This window comes from Eptatretus burgeri, unplaced genomic scaffold (assembly GCF_056783735.1).
Source record: "Eptatretus burgeri isolate ZD-2024b unplaced genomic scaffold, Ebu_testis_v1 Ebu_testis_scaffold_75, whole genome shotgun sequence".
NCBI lineage: Eukaryota > Metazoa > Chordata > Myxini > Myxiniformes > Myxinidae > Eptatretus > Eptatretus burgeri.
This window is the reverse complement of record NW_028222025.1, coordinates 90001-113926: the sequence shown is the minus strand read 5'-3', so window position 1 is coordinate 113926 and position 23926 is coordinate 90001. Positions and strand designations below refer to the sequence as shown.

General features: G+C 36.2%; 1 protein-coding gene across 4 annotated transcripts in view; it reads left to right on the top strand.

Annotated features, from left to right (window-relative positions):
• The first annotated feature begins 770 nt into the window (after positions 1-770).
• Positions 771-23926, top strand: part of LOC147007603 (uncharacterized) — a 112901-nt gene continuing 89745 nt past the window's right edge. The window contains exons 1-2 of one of the 4 annotated variants that reach the window (XM_085866770.1): positions 771-1465; positions 5167-5322. In XM_085866770.1, the coding sequence (XP_085722896.1) occupies positions 1334-1465; positions 5167-5322 (288 nt within the window). In that variant the 5' untranslated portion in view covers positions 771-1333. Of the gene's footprint in view, positions 1466-5163; positions 5323-23926 lie in introns of all 4 variants that reach the window. The other 3 variants (XM_085866768.1, XM_085866767.1, XM_085866766.1) reach the window with 3 other exon arrangements.

Below are 23926 nucleotides of genomic sequence, written 5' to 3'. Positions count from 1 at the left end.
GAGTCATTGTAAATTTCGTCACAATCACAGGAAGTACAAATAGGCCCTTTCAGCGCCTCTGCCACGCATTAACACAAGATGGCTGGATTTTGCAATCGCTTCCGGGTTTCTTTATTTATTTATCACTGGCAAATACCACTTGTCACGTCGAAAACGTCAAGACTAAGAGGTGTGAGAAAAAGGGAGAGAGAGAGAGAGAGAGAGAGAGAGAGAGAGAGAGAGAGAGAGAGAGAGAGAGAGAGAGAGAGAGAGAGAGAGAGAGAGAGAGAGAGAGAGAGAGAGAGAGAGATAGATAGAGAGATTTTTTTGTGGGAGTGTGCTCCACGATATTCAGAAGCAGGGAAGTTTGGAAATAGGAAATATTATGCTTTCTGAACAGCACACGCTTGGGTGCTTCTGGAGCCCTCATAGTAAGCAATTAACTTCTACCTCGTCTTAAAATGTTCCATTGGTGAAAATAATAATCTTTGTGAAATTTAAATGAAATCAGAAGTTGTTTAGGGGGTACACCGGAAGCCCGAAGTTGAAGGACTATGTCCTCTACTATGTGCATACGGCAGCGATTCAAATAGGATCCATTCATGAAAGTAACATTTTTTTATCCACCTTCAGTGTTTATTGTACATATTCGTGCTATGTTCTCATGAGTCCTTTTTGTTCAGATAATATGTTGAAAACAACATACGGCAGCTTTTTGGAGTTTAAATATGTGCACAATCAGAGCTGCCAAATTTTTTTTTCAAGTTTTTGTGAATTTCAAATAAATACATGTGGTTTTACAGTTGGTGCTTTCCCATACATATCGGCAATTGATGATATTTGGTTTAGCACACTTGAAGCTGTATCACACTCTGCTAATGTATGAAGCTGTGAATCCCGAGGTTTCCATAATTGCAGTCAGAGTTTTTCAACGCCATCTCTGGTACCTCACTGCAGAGATGGTACTTCTCGCACTCTTCAGTAACAAAGTACCGCAAGAGGAGAAACGGGCACTACCTGATAGACTGTTGACTGTTAAACCTCCAGAGGTTATACACATTGCCATGTGACCGTTTTGGCACTGGGTTTGGGAAGCCCAAGTTCCCTCCAGGCATCAATCGGTCCACTACGCTTGCTGATTTAATCAGCCAAGATTCTTGGTTCACTCTTCAAATTCTCGAGATAGACCATGAGTTTCTTGCAGAGGATGTTGGAAGCTGGTCAAACTCTGCTGCATTCCAAGCTTCTGTTGTTAATGTTGATGCCATGAATGTGGTAAATGATTGTGCTGAGCATGGAGTAAAACTGAGTTCGGATTTTCTTGCAGCAGCCAAAACTGAAGAACATTATCAAAATGTGTTACAAGTTGTGGAGCAAGACAGAAAACCTGCACAAGCGGAAATCTACAAATGACAATTCGCCTGAGACTCGGAGTGTTGTGACATTTGGCACCTTTGATATGAACTGTGAACGACTGCAATACGAGGTACCAAGATTCAAACTGTGGATTTTCAATTCGTTTATTATATTGAAGTGCTTTAATTCATGTTACTGGTTCTCTCAAAATTTGAAAAATAAAGTCATTTTTTGACTTGCACTGCCTTTTGTTCGGTTTATATGACTAAAATATAGAAATGGTAACCAATTTATGACATAAGCTCCAATGTATTTTATAAAACATAAGGCAGCTATTTTTTAATAATGTCAATATCTATCAAATCGCTGCCTCTTGCTTAATTTTGTGGATATGAACAGTGGGATGATTAAATGTAACCTTAAATAGGGAAAATATGCAGAATGATAAAACACGAGCTATTATTTTTCAGAGTAACTCCTTGCAAAAATGTAGCTGTCTTTTGCATAAAATAATAAACTTGAGATACAATTTTGATTGGCTCGTGGACCCCCCGAGACAATTATTGATTTCAACGAAATTTCTATGAGTGGTCTAATTAGGAAGTGGAACAAACTGAGGGGAGGAAGAAGTTTAATGCAAAAAATTTCAAAAATAATGGGGCTCCAGAAGCACGCCAGCACACGCGCACACAAACACACACACACACACACACACACACACACACACACACACACACACACACACACACACACACACACACACACACACACACACACACACACACACACACACACACACAGAATTGTGCGCAGAAGTTCAGCCTTGACTGACTGCTCAGTTGTTGATTCTGTGTTTTGTTTTTACTTCTTATAATCATTGGTGAGATGGAGATGGAAATTGCAGTGGTTGTCCATCACTTTGACGGGCGAGGTTGGGGCCCGTCAATCTTTTCCTTTGGTTCTTTGGTTGTGGATGATTCATCTTCCTTTGGTCTGTCTGTGCAAGGCCATAACCTTTTCCACCATTTGAGCTTTTGTCATGAAATTTTTGAATCAACATTTATTATTTGAATATGGAGAAGAGTCATTGTAAATTTCGTCACAATCACAGGAAGTACAAATAGGCCCTTTCAGCCCATCTGCCACGCATGAACACAAGATGGCTGGATTTTGCAATCGCTTCCGGATTTCTTTATTGATTTATCACTGGCAAATAATACCACTTGTCACGTCGAAAACGTCAAGACGAAGAGGGGTGAGAAACAGAGTGAGAAACAGAAACAGAGAGAGAGAGAGAGAGACACACAGAGAGAGAGAGAGAGAGAGAGAGAGAGAGAGAGAGAGAGAGAGAGAGAGAGAGAGACAGAGACAGAGACAGAGACAGAGACAGAGACAGAGACAGAGACAGAGACAGAGACAGAGACAGAGACAGAGACAGAGACAGAGACAGAGACAGAGACAGAGACAGAGACAGAGACAGTCAGGGAGAGTGAGAGAAATTTTTGTGGCAGTGTGCTCCACTATATTCAGAGGCAGGGCAGTTTTAAAAGAGGAAATGTTATGTTTTCTGAACAGCACACACACTCACACTTGGACACAAACACACACACACACACAATCACACACCACGCAACACATTCACACACAACACACACACACATTCAAACACAATCACACACACAACACACACACACTCACATTCACACACAACACACACACTCACATTCACACACACACACAATCACACTCACACTCAAAACACAAACACACACACACAATTGTGCGCAGAAGTTAAGCCTTGACTGACTGCTCAGTTTTTGATTCTGTGTTTGGGGTTCACGGACAAGAACGTCCCCCATTGCGCACAAACACACACTCACACACACACACACAAACACACACAACACTCACACACACATACTCTCGCACACACACAACACTCACACACACATTCACACTCACACACAACAACACTCACGCACACAATCACAGTCACATACAACACACACACACACACACACTCACACTCACATTCACACACAACACACACACACACTCACATTCACACACAAACACACACAATCACACACACACACACACACTCACATTCACTCACACACAATCAGACTCACAACATACATGCACACACAATTGTGCGCAGAAGTTAAGCCTTGACTGACTGCTCAGTTTTTGATTCTGTGTTTGGGGTTCACGGACAAGAACGTCCCCCATTGCGCACAAACACACACACACACACACACATTCACATTCACATACAAACACACACAATCACAGACACACACAACACACACTCACATTCACTCATACACAATCACACTCACAACATACACACACAATTGTGCGCAGAAGTTAAGCCTTGACTGACTGCTCAGTTGTTGATTCTGTGTTTTGTTTTTCCTTCTTTTCCTCATTCGTGAGATGGAGATGGAAATTGCAGTGGTTGTCCATCACTTTGACGGGCGAGGTTGGGGCCCGTCAATCTTTTCCTTTGGTTCTTTGGTTGTGGATGATTCATCTGCCTTTGGTCTGTCTGTGCAGGCCATAAGCTTTTTCACCATTTGAGCTTTTGTCATGAAATTTTCAATCAACACTTTTGATTTGAATCTGGAGAAGAGTCATTGTTAATTACGTCACAATCACAGGAAGTACAAATAGGCCCTTTCAGCCCATCTGCCACGCATTAACACAAGATGGCTGGATTTTGCAATCGCTTTCGGGTTTCTGAATTTATTTATCACTGGCAAATACCACTTGTCACGTCGAAAACGTCAAGATTAAGAGAGACAGAGACAGAGACTGAGATTTTTGTTTGGAGTGTGCTCCACTGTATTCAGAGGCAGGGCAGTTTGGAAATAGGAAATATTATGCTTTCTGAACAGCACATGCTTGGGTGCTTCTGGAGCCCTCATAGTAAGCAATTAACTTCTACCTCGTCTTAAAATGTTCCATTGGCGAAAATAATAATCTTTGTGAAATTTAAATGAAATCAGAAGTTGTGTAGTGGGTACACCGGAAGCCCGAAGTTGAAGGACTATGTCCTCTACTATGTGCATACGGCAGCGATTCAAATGGGATCCATTCATGAATGTAACATTTTTTTTGTCCACCTTCAGTGTTTATTGTACATATTCGTGCTATGTTCTCGTGAGTCCTTTTTGTTCAGATAATATGTTGAAAACAACATACGGCAGCTTTTTTGGAGTTTAAATATGTGCACAATCATCGCTGCCAAATTTTTTTTTCAAGTTTTTGTGAATTTCAAATAAATACATGTGGTTTTACAGTTGGTGCTTTCCCATACATATCGGCAATTGATGATATTTGGTTTAGCACACTTGAAGCTGCATCACACTCTGCTAATGTATGAAGCTGTGAATCCCGAGGTTTCCATAATTGCAGTCAGAGTTTTTCAACGCCATCTCTGGTACCTCACTGCACAGATGGTACTTCTCGCACTCTTCAGTAACAAAGTACCGCAAGAGGAGAAACGGGCACTACCTGATAGACTGTTGACTGTTAAACCTCCAGAGGTTATACACATGCCATGTGACCGTTTTGGCACTGGGTTTGGGAAGCCCAAGTTCCCTCCAGGCATCAATCGGTCCACTACGCTTGCTGATTTAATCAGCCAAGATTCTTGGTTCACTCTTCAAATTCTCGAGATAGACCATGAGTTTCTTGCAGAGGATGTTGGAAGCTGGTCAAACTCTGCTGCATTCCAAGCTTCTGTTGTTAATGTTGATACCATGAATGTGGTAAATGATTGTGCTGAGCGTGGAGTAAAACTGAGTTCGGATTTTCTTGCAGCAGCCAAAACTGAAGAACATTATCAAAATGTGTTACAAGTTGTGGAGCAAGACAGAAAACCTGCACAAGCGGAAATCTTCAAATGACAATTCGCCTGAGACTCAGAGTGTTGTGACATTTGGCACCTTTGATATGAACTGTGAACGACTGCAATACGAGGTGTCAAGATTCAAACTGTGGATTTTCAATTCGTTTATTATTGAAGTGCTTTAATTCATGTTACTGGTTCTCTCAAAATTTGAAAAATAAAGTCATTTTTGACTTGCACTGCCTTTTGTTCGGTTTATATGACTAAAATATAGAAATGGTAACCAATTTATAACATAAGCTCCAATGTATTTTACAAAACATAAGGCAGCAGTAGAGTGGATATACTGGTTCTGGCTCACTTTTCCCCATGTAAATGAATGGGGGATTTTCAGCGATTCCCTTTTTTTTCCCTAAAAATAAACCCCCTTTTTTATCCGTTTTTCCCTGCTGTGCAGAGGTTTGGTTTTTTGTGAGGCAATGTTTTATGGCCGGATGCCCTTCCTGACGCCAACCCTGGTCACCTCTTACGACACACAGGGATATGGTACACCTATTCTAACCGGGGCAATCACCGGGACCAGTACACTGGCACTCATTTCGCCGACCTCAGAAGGATGACAGGCTGAGTCAACCCCCTGGTGTTAATTCAGCAGCCAACGGGGCTTGAACTCAGGACACTGGGATCCCAAGCCGCCACCCAAACCACTAAGCCAACACCAGGCTTAGCCAACACCAGGCTTTGTAGGTATATATATATATGTATATATGTATATATATATATATATATATATATATATATATATATATATATATATATATATATATATATATATATATATATATATATATATATACACACAAGTTATTATATTATATATATAACCAGGCTATCCCAAGGTATCTTTATTTGTCTCCGCTTTTAACCTGGAGGTTGAACCTCATTGAATTAAACACCTGGTGGTTGAACAGCTCACTCATTGAACCTATAAAGATTTGTTCATTCTCAAATTCCTTCAATACTTTAATTTTCTTTGCACAATAATCCCCATCTAAAATATTGACAAACAAAACATTTGAATCTTTATATTTTTTAAGATTCCCCTTTTCTGCCATTACGAAATGATAAACTTCTCTTCATGATCTCACCTGGCCACCTCCTGAGCCACATATCATTTTGAGATTATAGTAAATTGTTTTTTCATTGTTCAATTGATAACCATCAAAGTTTTCAGTCCATTCAAGGATATTCATTTTTGTCTTTACATCCTCTAACTTACTACTTTTTAAATTGATTTGCTTATTTGTTTTATTCACCTTTGTTTTAGTTATTTTTTCAATAAGACTTATTTGATATTTTTCACATTCATTATGTTTTCCATTTATATACCAAGACTGAGATTTTCTCCACTCTTTAGTTTGATTCATACTTGGTTTCACCATTTATATATTACAAAAAAAAAAACGCGGCGGTAGCCCTTAAAAAAACCCTAACCCATCTTCCCATCGTTAAAACACTCTATCATACAATATCCATATGGAACACAATCTATTCCATTATCTAAAATAAATCTCTTATCATCAAAGGCTCCTAATGCCTTTTTATTTACTTCTTCACTATATATGTAATGTTTATAACTTCTTATTGTATTCATTTTCCTATATTCTTCTTTCTTATTCATCAAACAATTATAATAATTTCTAAAAGTTATTGATTTCTTTATTACATATTTCTTTATTCCCTTTAACCTCTTATCAATCTGATCACCATACTTATAAGCATATGCCTTTGCTCTCAATCCAATAAACTCACTCATTACTTTTCCACCCAACTCATCCTTAAACTTACCAATAACCTTTTCATTCTTTTTGGAAAATAACTCACTCTTCTTGCTGAAATTACTTGTATCATATACTCCAATATTTTTCTTCATATCTTCATAAACATCATCAGTTTTTATATCTAGGATAAAACTATCAGTGTCCATATACAACAATGAAACATTTTCACCATACTCTTTCTTTAAGTCATTATACAAATAATCATACATCAATATCTTTGATAAATCAAGAACTGCTGTTCCAATATAAATTGGTTTATCCATTACAATACTTTCCTTTTTCATATGAATTGCAGAAAAGTTCTCTGAAAAAACCTCTTCTCTCTCAAAACTTGGTTTATTTATCAATCTCGAAGCTTCTTTCCAAGATGTTGCGAATCTAATGTTTTGCCTGTTTCTAACATTTTCCATAGTCTTTCCAAATACAGCATTATTCATTAATTTATAAAAGTCCCCTTCAAATTTTACTTTTGTATTTGCTCTCATATCTGTATTGAATTGAATATACTTTTTCACCCAAGGACTTTGTTTAAATTTTAAAACTCTATGAATTTTAGCTACTCTCAATCCTTCTCTCAAAAACTGTTTTAAGCTTCTCTGATGCAAAACATATCCCTCTTTATCATAGAATGTTGTTAATAACTTTTCTGTTGATTTACCTTTGATATTAAAACTTTTATGATAATCACTTAACCATTCTTTCTTTGGGGTTTCTTTCTCACATGCAAAAGGAAGATCTTTATGCTTATTATGAAGATCACTCGGGTACCTCAAATCAACTTCAAAATAATAACGTTCTTCTTCGTCATTCAATTCCTCTTGAAAAGAAATAACAATATTCATCAAAGCCTTTTCATAATCCTTTTCTTCCACCCACTCTAATTTACCACAAGGCAGAGATTGAGACATTGCCCATCCATACAAATTATTAGCATCAAAATACATCAAATAATTACTATCTTTTTCACTATCATAATTTGGAAGATATTTATTGTTTGCTTTAGCATATCTTTTTGAACATACTTGTGATATTCCACCTCTCTTAGACTTCTCAATCATCAAAAGCATATCAACATCACTGATTAAATCTATATCTTGTTTTGTCATTTTCAACATTGCACTCCAAGCTAAACCAGGAGCTGTGAAATCGTGGGCAGGATCTAATCCATAACAATTTTTATTTTGACAAAGTGATCTAAAAGCTTCAAACACATCAGCTAACAATAAAACATCTGTTTTTAGATATAAATCATGATATTCTCCAAGGTTCTTTATCTTAAATATTTTCCATATTTCTTGTGCGTGTTTATATTCCTTATCACTTATCTCTTCTTCATAAAGGTTATTATAGAAACTTTCTTTTGAAGGAAGTTGTGTTTCTTTAAATCTCATAAATGAATCCATATAATCATAAGGATAAATTCCCTTACTTGTAAGAATTTTCTCTTTACTTTGAATTTCATTCCTTGTTTGAATTTCCTCTCTCGTGAGAATTCCTTCTTTAATCAGAATTTCATCTTTTATCAGAATTTCCTCTTTCGTTAGAATTTCATTCATTGTTCGAATTTTCTTTATAATTAGAATTTCATCTTCAGTGAGAATTTCTTCATTAATTTCCTCATTAATTAGAGTTTCCTCTTTACTTTGAATTCTCTCTTTAATCTGAATTTCCTCTTTTGTGAGAATTTCCTCTTTTGGAAAGAATGAATTAAGATTTGGAAAAGAGTCCGTGGAGCTTGGATTTGATGCGAGGTAGGCTCGTGGTGTTCCCATAAACTTGTAAGAATCTAGAAACCTAATACGAGTTAAAGGTTTTGTGAATATCATTTTTGTAAATGAAATATACTTTTGACTTGTGTTTGTTATGGCAGAAATATTCCCTGGTGTTTTTGAAAGTTCATTTATAAATAGATGTGTATCATAATTGGCGCTGTTGTGAAGAAAGACTGGAATAAAAGAAGGTAATTTATAATTAAGATTACAACAGGAATGAGCGGGACCTCTATATTTACCAGTAAGATGACAATGATCCCTAACTTTAGACTCCTTAATTTCCCCCTCACAAATATGACAGATATTGTTCTTTCTAAATTCTAATTTTTCTTCTTTGGTTAATTTCATCGGTTCATTTGTTTCTTTCATTAATTTAGTGAGTCTTATACAATCCTTTTCTAATCGTTTTACAAACTCTTGTGAAGCTTTTTTCCACGATAATGTTCAAGTTTGTTATACTTTTCTCCAACAGATGATTTGATATAATAACAGAAACCACAAGGAATATGTTTTTGATATTTATTTGTATATGATTCTTTTGGATTAGGAGAAGCAGTATTTATCTTTTTAAGGATACACTCAAAATCAGCGTATATCACAAATGGGTGCATGATAGATTTATTATAATCTTCAAAAGAAATCTTTTCACCAGGTTTAGGCATTGTAATTACAGCTGATTTATGATTACTACAATATTTTGAATGTTGTTCTAATCGTTCTTTTGTATGAAATGAATTAAGACATCGCTTAGAAGGATATATTTTGGTTGCTGTTCTGAATACCTGAGAAGAGATTAATCTTGATAAATTATTGATGTATGTGTAATGTGAATTCTTTCCAACACTAAAATATAAAAGATCAATGTGTGTTTCTTCATTTTTATAGTTGTTTGAAATTTTTAATATTTGAACTTTGTTTGTATCCGTTAATCCATATACATTAATAGAAAGATTATTCTTTTTCTCAAATTTAGGAATATCTGTTAGTGGCATTGAGAATTTAAAATCTTTAATGTCCAAGGTATTCTCATATTTCATATATTGTTTTACTCTTTCTGAATTACATTTTGGTGGATGAAAGTGAGCAAGAACAGACCAGAGAAAACATTTATTATCATTGTTCTTAATATTAACAACTGCCTTCTTTAGTTTTATTTCTTTTGGTAATTCAATATAAGAAGAAGCTTTAAGAGGGTTTGATTTTAGAATGTGTATATCTAAGAAGATGATTTTTTAAATATTGAATCCACTTCCTACCACTGTATTATCAACATCCTCCTCTTGTCTTGATAGTTCTTCATAAACCCCACTATTCAAAAAATCTTGAAATGATGTTATAAAATGAAGATCTGTTCTCATATAAGGAGTATGTTCTTCATCTTGTCTTTTCATATTCATTTTCACTCCCATATAAAACTTTAAAGTTTTCATTTCTTTTAATGTCTTTTTAATAAATTTTTCAACATCGGGTTTCACTATTTCAATTGATTCAGCTATTGATGATGGACCGGGTTCTCCAAATTGAAAAATCCTTATTTTTATATGCCCTTTAAATGCCCCATCAGTGTTTTCAATATAATAGTCTCCCTTTACTTTAAACTCATTTTTCTTGTGTTTTTGTGATTAAAGATGTTTGTTATAACGACTCTTCAAAACATCCTTTGAACAGATATCACAATGTTTTCTTTCCAACTCAAGAGGAGATATTTGATGAAATAGATTAAATGTGTGTTTGTTGGTTCGAACGTGTTTTTTATAATGTTTATATTCGTGATTACAAACATCGCAGTACGTTGTATTCACCATATTTATATAATAAAACTTTGCTTAAACTAAAATTTTCTTGATGAAAATTTCGTTTAATTTATAGATGAATCTGTGCTTAAAACCATTTTATCCTCCAACTTTTTCACTTCATAAATACAATGTTTCAAGACACAAAAGACAAGTTTCAATCAATCTCTTCATTTGTTAAAGATACTGAGAAATATGTCAAGGATGTAAAATTGAACAAAGATAAATATAACAACTCTTGGATAAAAACAATTATGGTAAATAATATGAGTTCTTCAATTTCCTTCAGTGGAAGGGCTTTTATTATACCTGGAAGAACATCAATTAAAGTATCTCTAACAAAAGTTTCTCCTCTCCTTCTGGTAATATATTCAAAACTAGAAAAAGCAATGAAACAAGAAAAAGTATCAAAAAACAAAAACCTTATGGATGAAGCTTTAGAAAGAAAAGATAAGACCATCTGTAATATGCAAGGAGAAATTTGTATTTTTTTCAACAACCCTAAAGATGTAAATCCTGATGAAATAAAGGAAGTTAATACATCAGGTGAAATGACATTTCGTTCAATAGTAGTTAACGATCATTTTAAAATTACCTTTAATATAAAAAATGTTGTCGTTGAATCTGGTAATGAAAAAAAGTATATCGATATCGATGGTAATATTATTAAATATGAGTCAATATACAACTGAAAGTATAGATGAATTTCAGTTTAAGTAAAGTTTTACTTTATAAATAAGCTCGACTTTCCTGATTCTCCATCTGACAAATTTGAGAATTGTCCTGCGTGTGAAAGACGGGGATTAAACACAGAGTCAAAAGCCTATAAACAATGTATATTCTGTGATTATCTTCTTATTAATGATAATAAAAAATATAAAAAGGAAAATAATTCTTTTAGATTTACACCAAAAATGAATTACTTTACAAGATTGATTAGAGAAATGAATGTAAAGTAAGAGGGTGATAACACACCTTTCCTTACAAGGGAAGAAACTGAACGTGTAAGAGAAATGTTCAAAGGATTGTTGTTATATATTATTCATGGATGTAATTTTCAGGGAAATATCAACACAAGATATTGTATAAATAAAATAATGGATTATCTTGAAATTAAACCTGAACTTAGGATAAAATATAGAGTTTCTAAAAAAGTCAATAATAAATTAAATAACCTGTTTTCCAAATATATAAATGAATGATTTTTTACCCATTTGGGAAAATAAGATAAAATTTAACAACCATAAAAATCTCCCAAATTCATTAAGATGTCTCATAGTTGGTTCAAGTGGATGTGGAAAAACCTGCTTACTTTTAAAAATGCTCCTCACTCCCAACTTTTTAGATTATGATAATTTAATAATTTTCACAAAGTCGAGTTTTCAACCAGAGTATCAACTACTCTCACAAGGTTTTAATGCTGGTCTTCAAAAAGAAGATATAATCGGTTTATTTAAACGTCAAAAAAACCTAAATGATTATAACATTGAAGATATAATTCAACTATTTTGTGATACACAGAGATGTAAAAAGAAATCAAATCCTATAACTTGTATTCTTCGTGATAATACAGATGATATACCGTCTCCCCAAGATTTGGATAAATCAAAAAGAACCTCGTTATCTTTGATGATTGTGTTAATGAGAGAAACCAAACGGTAATGGACAGCTACTACACAAGAGGGAGACATTCTTCTTGTAATTGTATTTATCTTAGTCAATCGTACTTTCAACTTCCTCGTCGTTCCATCAGAAACAATGCTAATACTTTTATTTTATTCAAGTTAAATTCAATAGATATCAATAATTTTTGGAGAGATAATTGTTCTACATTATGTAGTAAAAAGAAATTTGAGGATTACATGAAGCACACGACTGAAAAATATAAATATATTGTTGTGAAACAAGATGAGATATTAAGGGATATATTTTTTGTTTTATGAATGATTACATATATAAATGACAACTATTATTGTAAATCTTGTGGGTAAATCTGCTTCTGGAAAAAACTTTCATAAATCAAGGTTCTTGTGTAGTACAAATGAGAATATTGTAAATTTACTTGAAAAACACCCCGTGATACGCATTGTATCAACAACAACTCGAGCAATAAGACCTGGAGAAGTAAAAGGTGAAGATTATCACTATATTTCAGTGGAGGAACATATGCGATTGAGGAATGAAGGTCAAATGTTTGAGGAGGTTTCTCTTGGTACAACAAAATATTCACATTGTAAGAGTGAGTTAAGGAAACTAAAATCTGGTGGTGTTGGGTTATTAGAAACTAATCCAGAAGGAACGAGACAAATTATTAAACATCTGAGTGGAGTGAAGATTTTATCATTCGGTTTTGATGTTGATGAAGAAACTCAACGCAAACGTATGAAAAGCAGAGATGCAAGTATTAGTGAAGAAGAAATTACAACTCGCATTAATGTTAATAAAGAATTTGATGAAATATTTAAAGAAAAGGATTTATTTGAACACATCTACTTGAATGATGAAGAAAAGGAAAATTTCCCTGTTGATCTTTACAATTCATTAAATTATATTTTACAATAAATAAATGGATGCAAAAGAAAGAGCAAGAAGATTTAAGGAACATCAAGAGTTGGTTTCATAAGTTGTAAAACAACAGGAAGACATAAAGAAGAAACGCAGACAGAAACTAACGGGCGAAGAAGCATTTGAAAGAAAACAAGAGAAATTTTTTAAACTACTTTTAAAAACTTCCCAAGAAAAAATGAAAGATGTTTCCACAGTTCCCACAGTAGAATATACTCCTAAAAAACTTCAAATGTTAAAAGATTTTGATCAAATGACGGAGGAAGAATTAGAGCATTTAGGAGAATTAAAGGTATATGATGAAGGTTTATTTCAACAACTGGAAGAGATTAATCAACCCCCTGATTATATTGTGAATGCTGTTCAAAACAATGAATATTCAGCGGATTCAAAAACCAAAGCAGGACTCATTCCAACAGAACAACCAGCAATATTTCATCTTGTTCAAGAAAAGGTATTGATATTAAATGATGAATTAAGGTTCTTGGGTTCTGCTCAACCCCCTGTTAAACTAACTCCGAGATTAATGTTTCTTCTCACAAAAGATGGAAGACAAGGTTCAACTGTGAGGGATGAATCAAAGTATATTGATAAACCATTGGATATGGAAAATAATGATGATTGAGTATATATTGATCTGCTGAACACTCTAAATTATAAGGTTATTCTTTCTGCTAAAAGTAGGAAGAATGAGAAGGAGAAACACATTATTCAGGCTTTAAGTATCCTTGGTTCAGGTGTTAGTTTTCTTCCAAATGACCCATCGCAATTAGTTAATAGACTGTTATTGTTGTTAGGTAGTAAGAAGGCTGGAAATAACAATTGTTTCAATGAAGCATCAGCCATTTTAGACCAGTTGATGAACATGTAAATAATTAATAAATATCAATATAAAGACATTTTATCTCATTTTAAATAAGATGAGAAGTACAATCCTTAGTTTCAATTTCACAACAAGCGACCACACATCTTCATTCCCATACCCACTACAACTTGACACAACAAAAGAATATGAGGCATCTTTATTGTCCATGGAAACTTATAATACCTTATTTAATATAAGCGAGAAAAATGACAAGTTTAGTAATAATCCGGGAAGTGGATACAAAACGATAACAGTCTCACCCGGAGCATATGAGATTTCTCAAATATCTTCCGAAATTGCTCGTCTTATGAAAGAACAGGGTGATGAACCAAAAAATATTGTTATAGACATTCAAAAACATACTTCAAAATCAACGATTAAAGTTAAAAATAACTACAAGGTTGATTTCACAATTGATAATTCATTTAGAGAGTTATTGGGTTTCTCCTCAAAAAAGATTGAAACTAATGGGACGTTTTACAGTGATAATGTCATTCAAATATCCTCAGGAATAAATTCGGTGTTAATTCACTGTGATTTGATTGATGGTGCTTATAATGATGGAAAAAAAACAAATACAATATTTTCATTCAGCGCAAACTCAACCCCAATTGGTTATAAATTCAATATGGAACCTAAAAATTTGGTTTATCTCCCTGTGTCAGGAAAAACCATACACAGAGTAAATTTTAGGATAACCGACCAAGATAATCGTGTGATTTATTTTAATGGAGAAGTTATATCCATCAGAATTCACCTACGTGAAGTTTTCCAATAAATTAATACGATGGTTATTGTGAGGAAACACGAGTTGGGAAAATATAAAATAATTACAGGGGATGGGATGTTCCTTTCCCCATACTACAAGGGTGAAGGGATGTATCTTGGTAGAGCAGGGGTCGGGAACGTTTTTGACTCGGAGAGCCATGAAAGCAAAACATTTGGAAATCTATTTCAGTGAGAGCCATATAATATATTTTAAGACTGAATTCAATTAAATGTGAGTATAATAAGCCTCTGAATTTATTCTTTTAAATAATGTTGTTATAATACTGTGATGTCCACGGGACTTGAACAGTCCCGCCAACGTAGAATGAGCCGAAACGATGGAGGCGGTTTATTTATTTATAACCCAAACATGGCGGTTCTAATCGCTCTACCGCAAACGGGACGAGGAAGGTGGCACGAGTCACTTTTCACTGCGTTGATGATGTTTATTCGTTTTTATTATTAACCAGAAATAACAAGACTCGGCAAGAAGAGGGATCCGGGGCTATTCGACGGGATGGTGTGGGATCGGGCGTGGGGAAAACACAGACAATTCCAATGAATATACAGATCTCAAACCCTCTAAGGCACCAAGTACACACACACACACACACACACACACACACACACACACACACACACACACACACACACACACACACACACACACACACACAGAACGTAGCTACTTCTGGTGGTCAGGCTGGACCGTGGTGTGGACGTAACTGTCCCTGGATCAGCGTCGGACGAGCTGGCCTTGCTCTCGTCAGGGGGGGGGGGCAGGAGAAACCGTGGTGCTGTCGACCTCCTGGTCCTGGCCCAAGTCCGCTCACAGCCGCCAGGGAACCAGTTCTGGCGCCAAATTGCGAGCAGGAGAGGGAGGCAGGTCCGCCCGCCGTTCGACCCCGTACTCCGAGTCAGTAGAACCCCAGAGCCAACCAAGGTGACGCACGAGGCTCAGCAAGGCTCCAAGACACGATGAAGAACACGATCGAATCAGCACAAGTATGCTTCCCGCGCAACAGCCTCCACACCAAAAAAACATGATCTTTTTGTCCCGATCTTCTTCCTCTTCTTTTTCGACCCCGAACAGAACCTTTTTATCCTCCTGTCCTCGTCACTTCCAATCGAGCCGTTTATTGGCCCACCGCCGTCGCCTTCCGCCAATCGTGATCACGGGGCGGAGCCATCCGCTGCACTGTCCTGTGACGTCACGGCCAGTCTCCAGAGAATACCAAAAGGGGTTTACACAGACACACTTACCCTATCCCGTGTCCCTATCTAATTACGTGACAATTATCATTTCCCCCTTGAAGAAATGAACATTTACTAGATAACTTATCACCACTGAATTGCTACTTATTACATCGAGATCCTGGTAAACTCGAACAGCATGGCATACCTAATTAAACATCCTAATTACCCTTTGAATGCATACCCCCCCCCTCAAACGTAACAATACTCACCATTAATGGGACTTCTGGTGCTGCATGGATTTGCTGATGGCTTTGTAGTCTGGTTGGTACTTGGTGAGGTTAAGCTTCATGCAAGCATTGAAGCTTTCATCCATTAGACGTGATTGTTGGTTGGACTTGATGTTTTTAAGATGTGAGAATGACTGCTCACATGCATACGTAGATCCAAACAAGGTCAATACAGCAATACTCACACGCTGCAGTGTGTGGTATGTGACAGGAAGCGCGTTCCAAGTTTTGATAATCAGCCGGTCTTCGGGTTGAAGTTTTTTCATTTCTGTCCACATGTGCTTGCTCGCCAACTCCGCTTTCTGTCGTGCGATTCTTTCAAAATCTTCATTCAGTGACTTGAACTTATTCACCCACATGTCTGAGGCCTTCAGGTCAGCCACTTCTGCTTCAAAATTTCTGACGGAGACACCAGGAATATAACTCAGGTCGGCTGTGTTCAGTGAACACTCGTTTGGATGGGCGATGAACTTAAAAAGACGAGTGTGCTCACGAAATTCTCCAAAGCGTGCTTTGAATGACTGAAGGAGACTGGATGTGAAGCCAGCTAACTGGTGGAGATCAAAGTTTTGAGTGGGCTCACTTGCTGTGCATGCATCTTCAAATTGTCTCAGTTTTTCAAAATGTAATAAACGACCTGTTTCAAGATCCATGATAAAGAGCTCAAGCTTGTTTTCAAAAGCAAACACAGCTTGTTGAAGGGATAACACTGTATTTCCAATGCCTTGCATTTTCACGTTGAGCTGGTTCAGATGTTCAGTCATATCCACGAGATAGTAAAACTTGAGGAGCCACTCAGTTTCGGCTAGCTCAGGATGCTCAATCCCTTTCATTTCAAGGAAAGTCCGGATTTCGTTCAGGCAAGCCGCATAACGGCTAAGCACCTTCCCTCTTGACAACCAACGCACATTGCTGTGCAAAAACAGACCGTGATAGTTATTTCCAACTTCATCCAGCAGTGTTTTAAACTGGCGACCATTTAAGGCTCAGGCAACAATAAAGTTGATCACACGAATGACCAGCGACATCACTTCGCCAAGCTGCCCATCACACATCTCAGCACAAAGTGCCTCCTGGTGTAGAATGCAATGGAAACTTAGGATGGGTCTATTTTCATGTTCATGGAGAAGCACCACAAATCCTTTGTTTTTCCCCACCATACACGGAGCACCATCAGTACACACTGAGATAAGTTTATCCACAGGTAGATTTTTTTCTTGAGCGAACTCTATGAAAGACTTGAATAAATACTCACCTCTTGTGGACCCTTTTATTGGCAGAACAGCAAGACTTTCTTCGCGCAGTGTATCACCAGCAGCGTATCTTGCAATCACACTGAACTGCGACAAATGGCTTACGTCTGTTGACTCATCCAAAGCCAGAGAAAAGAACGGCGCTGTATTTATGTCCTTCACTTGCGTTTCCTCCACTTGGTTTGCCATCATGATGGTATGATCATGAACAGCTCTTGCCGACAGAGGCATGTCTTGTATCCGTTTGATTATCTTGTCTTTGTTCGGAAGAGCATCAAAAAGTTCATTGGCGACATCCATCATGAACGTTTTAGCATCCTCGCGATCTGTGAATGGTTTTCCGTTCCTCACTATTGCTAAAGATCCAGCAAAGCTAGCGGAATTATAGTCACCTTACCGGGTCCATACGCGGAGTTGCTGCTGGCTGGCTTGTACCCTGCTCAGTAGCTCTTGGCACGCTTTCTTTCTGCTGTCTCCCGCAGGGTATTTTGATGCAAAGATAGCATGGCGTGTGTCGAAGTGCCGCATTATATTCGACCGTTTCATCGATGCAATTTTGTCATTGCAAATTAGACACACCACAGAACCTGCTCTCTCCACAAAGGCGAATTCTTCAGCCCATTCGTCCTGAAATGTACGATACTCCTCATCTTTTTTTTCTTTTCGCCATCTTCTTCGTCGAAGGGTTAGCTTTGAGCAAATGAGAGAGAGGGAGATGTTGACCCAACTGAGGCTTGGCAAATAGTGAGTCTGGCTGGCCTGCGCACGGGCTTATATACTCGAGAGGTGCGGCGCGGCCGGCCGACTCTGGGATGCTGTCGCCTCAGCAGTGGCGCGTGATTGGTCGAGATGAATTCTGCTATGCGTCTCGGCGGCGGCACGTCATTGGAGGAACCGAAATCACTTGTCGCCTCGGCCGCATGACTGGACGAAACAACCAGAGTTGGTGTCAAAGCCACCCAATGCTCGCCTGTTTATACATTTATCGTTTTTAAAAGACGAGTCTAACATGTAATATTTTTTTATAAAGCATTGCAGTGAAGTATAATTATAAAGCAATATATGTATTTGTAAATTGTAATCAGTAACAAGAGGGCAAGTGAGCACAATATACGCCCTAACAAGAAGGTATATACAGAATTGTGCTACAACATGGAAAACAGCATCCCGGTTGCCATGGCAACCACTTTCGATGACGAAGATATGTCGCTACACACAGTCTCCACAGTCTGTACCTATGTAGCAAATATGAAACGTGAAAGTTGAAAACTTTGGGAGTTAGAGTGCGGACAGGAACGGATGGAAAACAGCATCCCGGTTGCCATGGCAACCACTTTAGATGACGAAGATATGTCGTGACACAACGGCTCCACAGTCTGTACCTTTGTACCAAATATGAAACTTGAAAGTTGAAAACTTTGGGAGTTAGAGTGCGGACAGGAACGGATGAATAGACAGACAGACAGACAGATTGACGGAAGACCGGTATCACATAATACACCCCGATATATATATATATATATATATATATATATATATATATCTATATCTCTATATATATATCTATATATATATATATATATATATATATATATATATATATATATATATATATCTATATCTCTATATATATATATATATATATATATATATATATATATATATATATATATATATATATGTATATATATATATGTATATATATATATGTATATATATATATATATATATATATATATATATGTATATATGTATATATATATATATATATATATATATATATATATATATATATATATATATATATATATATATACAGTAAAAGCTCGTTACTATGCCACCTCGCTTCTATGCCACTCTCGCTATTATACCACTTTTGCTCGGTCCCGACAAAATTCAATACAAAATAAATTTACTATGCCACCCCCTACTCTCGCTACCATGCCACTACTGTGTGACTGTTAAAAGGCACGAGTCATGAAAAAGTCTGTATTGCGCAGTGCTCGATTATCACACTCACGTCCAAAGGCGAAGCGACGAACTACAGTCCATCTGCGCACAACATAACTCAATACATACGCGCATAGTCAGACTTGGTCAAAACATGCGATTCTTCTCTCCGATGCCAGCCACAACAAGCCAATCACAACACGCACAACGAGACACAAAAAAGCGCGCACACACACAGACACGCAGGCACACGTACAACAGTGACATCATTTTTTTTCAAATTCAGCCCATAATGTCAGCTCAGAAACGCAAGCGAACCGACTTTACGCTGAAGGAGAAGAAGGAGATCATCGATGCCGCGAAGAAGGAGCCGAATCAGTCCAAGTTGGCCAGGGAGATTAGCAAGAAACGGGGCGTCGAAGTTAAGAGAACCACCGTGAAGGGCATTCTCAGCAAGAAGGATGCAATCGAGGCTGCAATCAAAGCTGGATTTCCATGGAAGCGCATGAAGTTGACGCAGGCTCATGACCCGAAGCTTGATGAGGGAGTGCTCATGTGGCTGAAGCAATCAAGAGGACAGAATGTGCCTGTCAGCGGCGATCTGATCAAGGAGAAGGCGATGAAACTGGCCGAGCTGATGCACATCCCAGACTTCATGGCGAGCAATGGTTGGTTGGGCAATTTCAAGAAGCGCCACGGCATCACGTTCAAGACAGTGCAGGGCGAAGCTGGAGCGGTGGATTCGCAATCCCTTCTTGAGTGGCAACAACAGGTTCTCCGGCCCTTACTCGGGCAGTTCTCCGCAGACGACATCTTCAACCTGGATGAGACTGGACTCTTCTGGCAGCTGCTTCCGAACAAGACCATGGCTTTCAGGGGAGAGCGGTGTACTGGAGGAAAGAAAAGCAAGCAAAGGATCACTCTTCTGGTTGGGGCAAACATGAGCGGCAGCGAGAAGTTCCCTCTTCTGGTGATTGGCAATTCCAAGAAACCCCGTGCCTTCAACAACAAAGAGATCCCGGTCAAGTACAAGGTGAACTCGAAGGCGTGGATGACGGCGGAGCTTTTCGAGGAGATGTTGCGTGCGTGGGACGGACGACTCGGCCAGCAGGGACGCAGAGTGCTGGTCTGTCTCAATAACTTCTCTGGCCACCCTCCCGAGCTCGAGCTGAACAACATCCAACTGGTCTTCTTCCCACCCAACACGACAGCCAATTCGCAACCAATGGATCAGGGAATCATAGAGAACCTCAAGCGCCACTACACGAAGCTCCTGCTATGCCGCCGGCTTGAGGCAATAGACGAGGGAGTTCAAGTTCACGTTGCTCGACGCTCTACACGTCGCCCGGCGTGCTTGGGAGCAGTTCGGCAAGTCGGCGATCAGGAACTGTTTCGCGAAGGCCAAGTTCATCGAAGAGGAGATCCAAACTGAGCCACAGGATGCGGAGCTGCCCGACATCTGGGAAGCTCTGCCTGCCGAGGAAAAGATGCACGAGAACGAGGAGATCGAGCTGTCTGACTTTCTCGAAGCCGACGAGCGCCTCGCGACTGGCGGGTATTTCACGCTGGAGGAGATTGCGGAGGAGATTCTGTGCAGTGAGGAGCCGGTGGAAAGCGAAGATGACGAGGTAACTGTCGAGGAGGAAATCGTTCCGTTCGAGGAAGCCCAGCGCGCTTGTAGCACCGTCCGGAAGTTCATGCAGCAGAGAAGCGGGAAGCCCGGTGTGATGCAAGCGTGCGATCGGCTAGACAACGAGATGCATGAGATCCGCCGAAAGAAGATGCGCCAGCCGACGATTCTTGAAAGCTTTGTGTGTCGTGAATTTCTCGCCATGCCATATGTTAGTGTGTGAACTCTGTTAGTGTGTGTATGTTCTCCGTTCGCTTAGCTTATACAACAGTCGTGCCTTTTACTTGCTGGAATAAATTTTGTCTAAAGATTAACTACAGATGGGTAACTTGAGAAAATAAGGCCGTTTTTACAAAATCTCGTTACTATGCCACTCTCGCTACTATGCCACTTTTGCTCGGTCCCGACGGGTGGCATAGTAACGAGCTTTGACTGTATATCTATATATATATATGTATAGATATATATATATCTATATATATAAATATATATATATATATATATATATATATATATATATATATATATATATATATATATATATATATATATATCTATATATATATATATATATATATATATATATATATATATATCTATATATATCTATATATATATATATATCTATCTATATATATATATATATATATATATATATATATATATATATATCTATCTATATATATATATATATATATATATATATATATATATCTATCTATATATATATATATATATATATATATATATCTATATATATATATATATATCTATATATATATATATATATATATATATATATATATATATATATATATATATATATATATATATATATATATATATATATATATATATATATATATATATATATATATCTATCTATATATATATCTATATATATATATATATCTATCTATCTATATATATATATATATATATATATATATATATATATATATATATATATATATATATATATATATATATATATATATATATATATATATCTCTATCTATATATATCTATATATATATATATATATATATATATATATATATATATATATATATCTATATATATATATATATATCTATATATATATATATATATATATATATATATATATATATATATATATATATATATATATATATATATATATATATATATATATATATATATATATATATATATATATATATATATATATATATATATATATATATATATATATATATATATCTATATATATATATATATATATATATATATATATATATATATATATATATATATATATATATATCTATATATATATATATATATATATATATATATATATATATATATATATATATATATATATATATATATATATATATATATATATATATATATATATATATATATATATATATATATATATACATATATATATATATATATATATATATATATATATATATATATATATATATATATATATATATATATATATATATATCCTCCGCCCCTATATATATATATATATATATCTATATATATATCTATATATATATATATATATATCTATATATATATATATATATATATATATATATATATATATATATATATATATATATATATATATATATATATATATATATATATATATATATATATATATTCTTCTTTCGGCTGCTCCCGTTAGGGGTCGCCACAGCGGATCATCCGTATGATCCGCAAAGTGATTTGGCACATGTTTTACGCCGGATGCCCTTCCTGACACAACCCTGGTCGCCTCTTACGACACAGGGATATGGTACACCTATTTTAACCGGGGTATACACCGGCCCAGAATACTGGTACTCATTTCACCGGCCTCAGAAGGATGACAGGCTGAGTCAACCCCCTGGTGTATTAATTCAGTGGGCCAACCGGGCTTGAACTCAGGACCTTTTGGATCCCAAGCCGCTGCCCTCACCACTGCGCCAACACCAGGATATATATATATATATATATATATATATATATATATATATATATATATATATATATATATATATATATATATATATATATATATATATATATATATAACAGGCGTATAAAAAAATAGTGTGGTAGATAAAAACATGAGAGAGGAAACTCGAGGGGGAGCACGCGGGAGAGTGCAAAACCTCCGCCGCCAATACTACTGGGTCACTCAAGTGAACCTTATATCTTATTCATTAAATATGATGTCAACAGTGCTGACAGAGTTATAGTTCTTTTCTCCAACATTTTTTTTTTTGGGGGGGGGGGGGGTTGGAAATCACTTAAAACATGTAGAAATGCAAAAAAAAAAGAAATCGAAATTTTGTTGAAAAAAAAGTTGCAAATTTTTGTTGCAAAGTTGCAAAGTTGCAAATTGCAAAACAACTTTTTGGGGGGGATTGGAAATCACTTAAAACATGTAGAAATTCAAAAAAAAAATTCTCTAACAATTTTTTTTGGGGGGGGGTTGGAAATCACTTAAAACGTGTGGAAATGCTAAAAAAAAATATTTTTTTTTCTCCAACAATTTTTTTTTGCGTGTGGGGGACCAAGTCCAAAATCTAATGGCATGATCCTTGGACCATCCCTAACCCCCCCTACCAAGTTTCGTCGAAATCCTCATCACAAAACATGTAGAAATGCAAAAAAAAGATTGAAATTTTGTTGAAAAAAAAAGTTGCAAAAAATTTTTTTTTGCTCTAACAATTTTTTTTTGGGGGGGGTCTAAGTCCAAAATCTGGTCCAAGTCCAAAATCTAATGGCATGATCCTTGGACCATACCTAACCCCCCA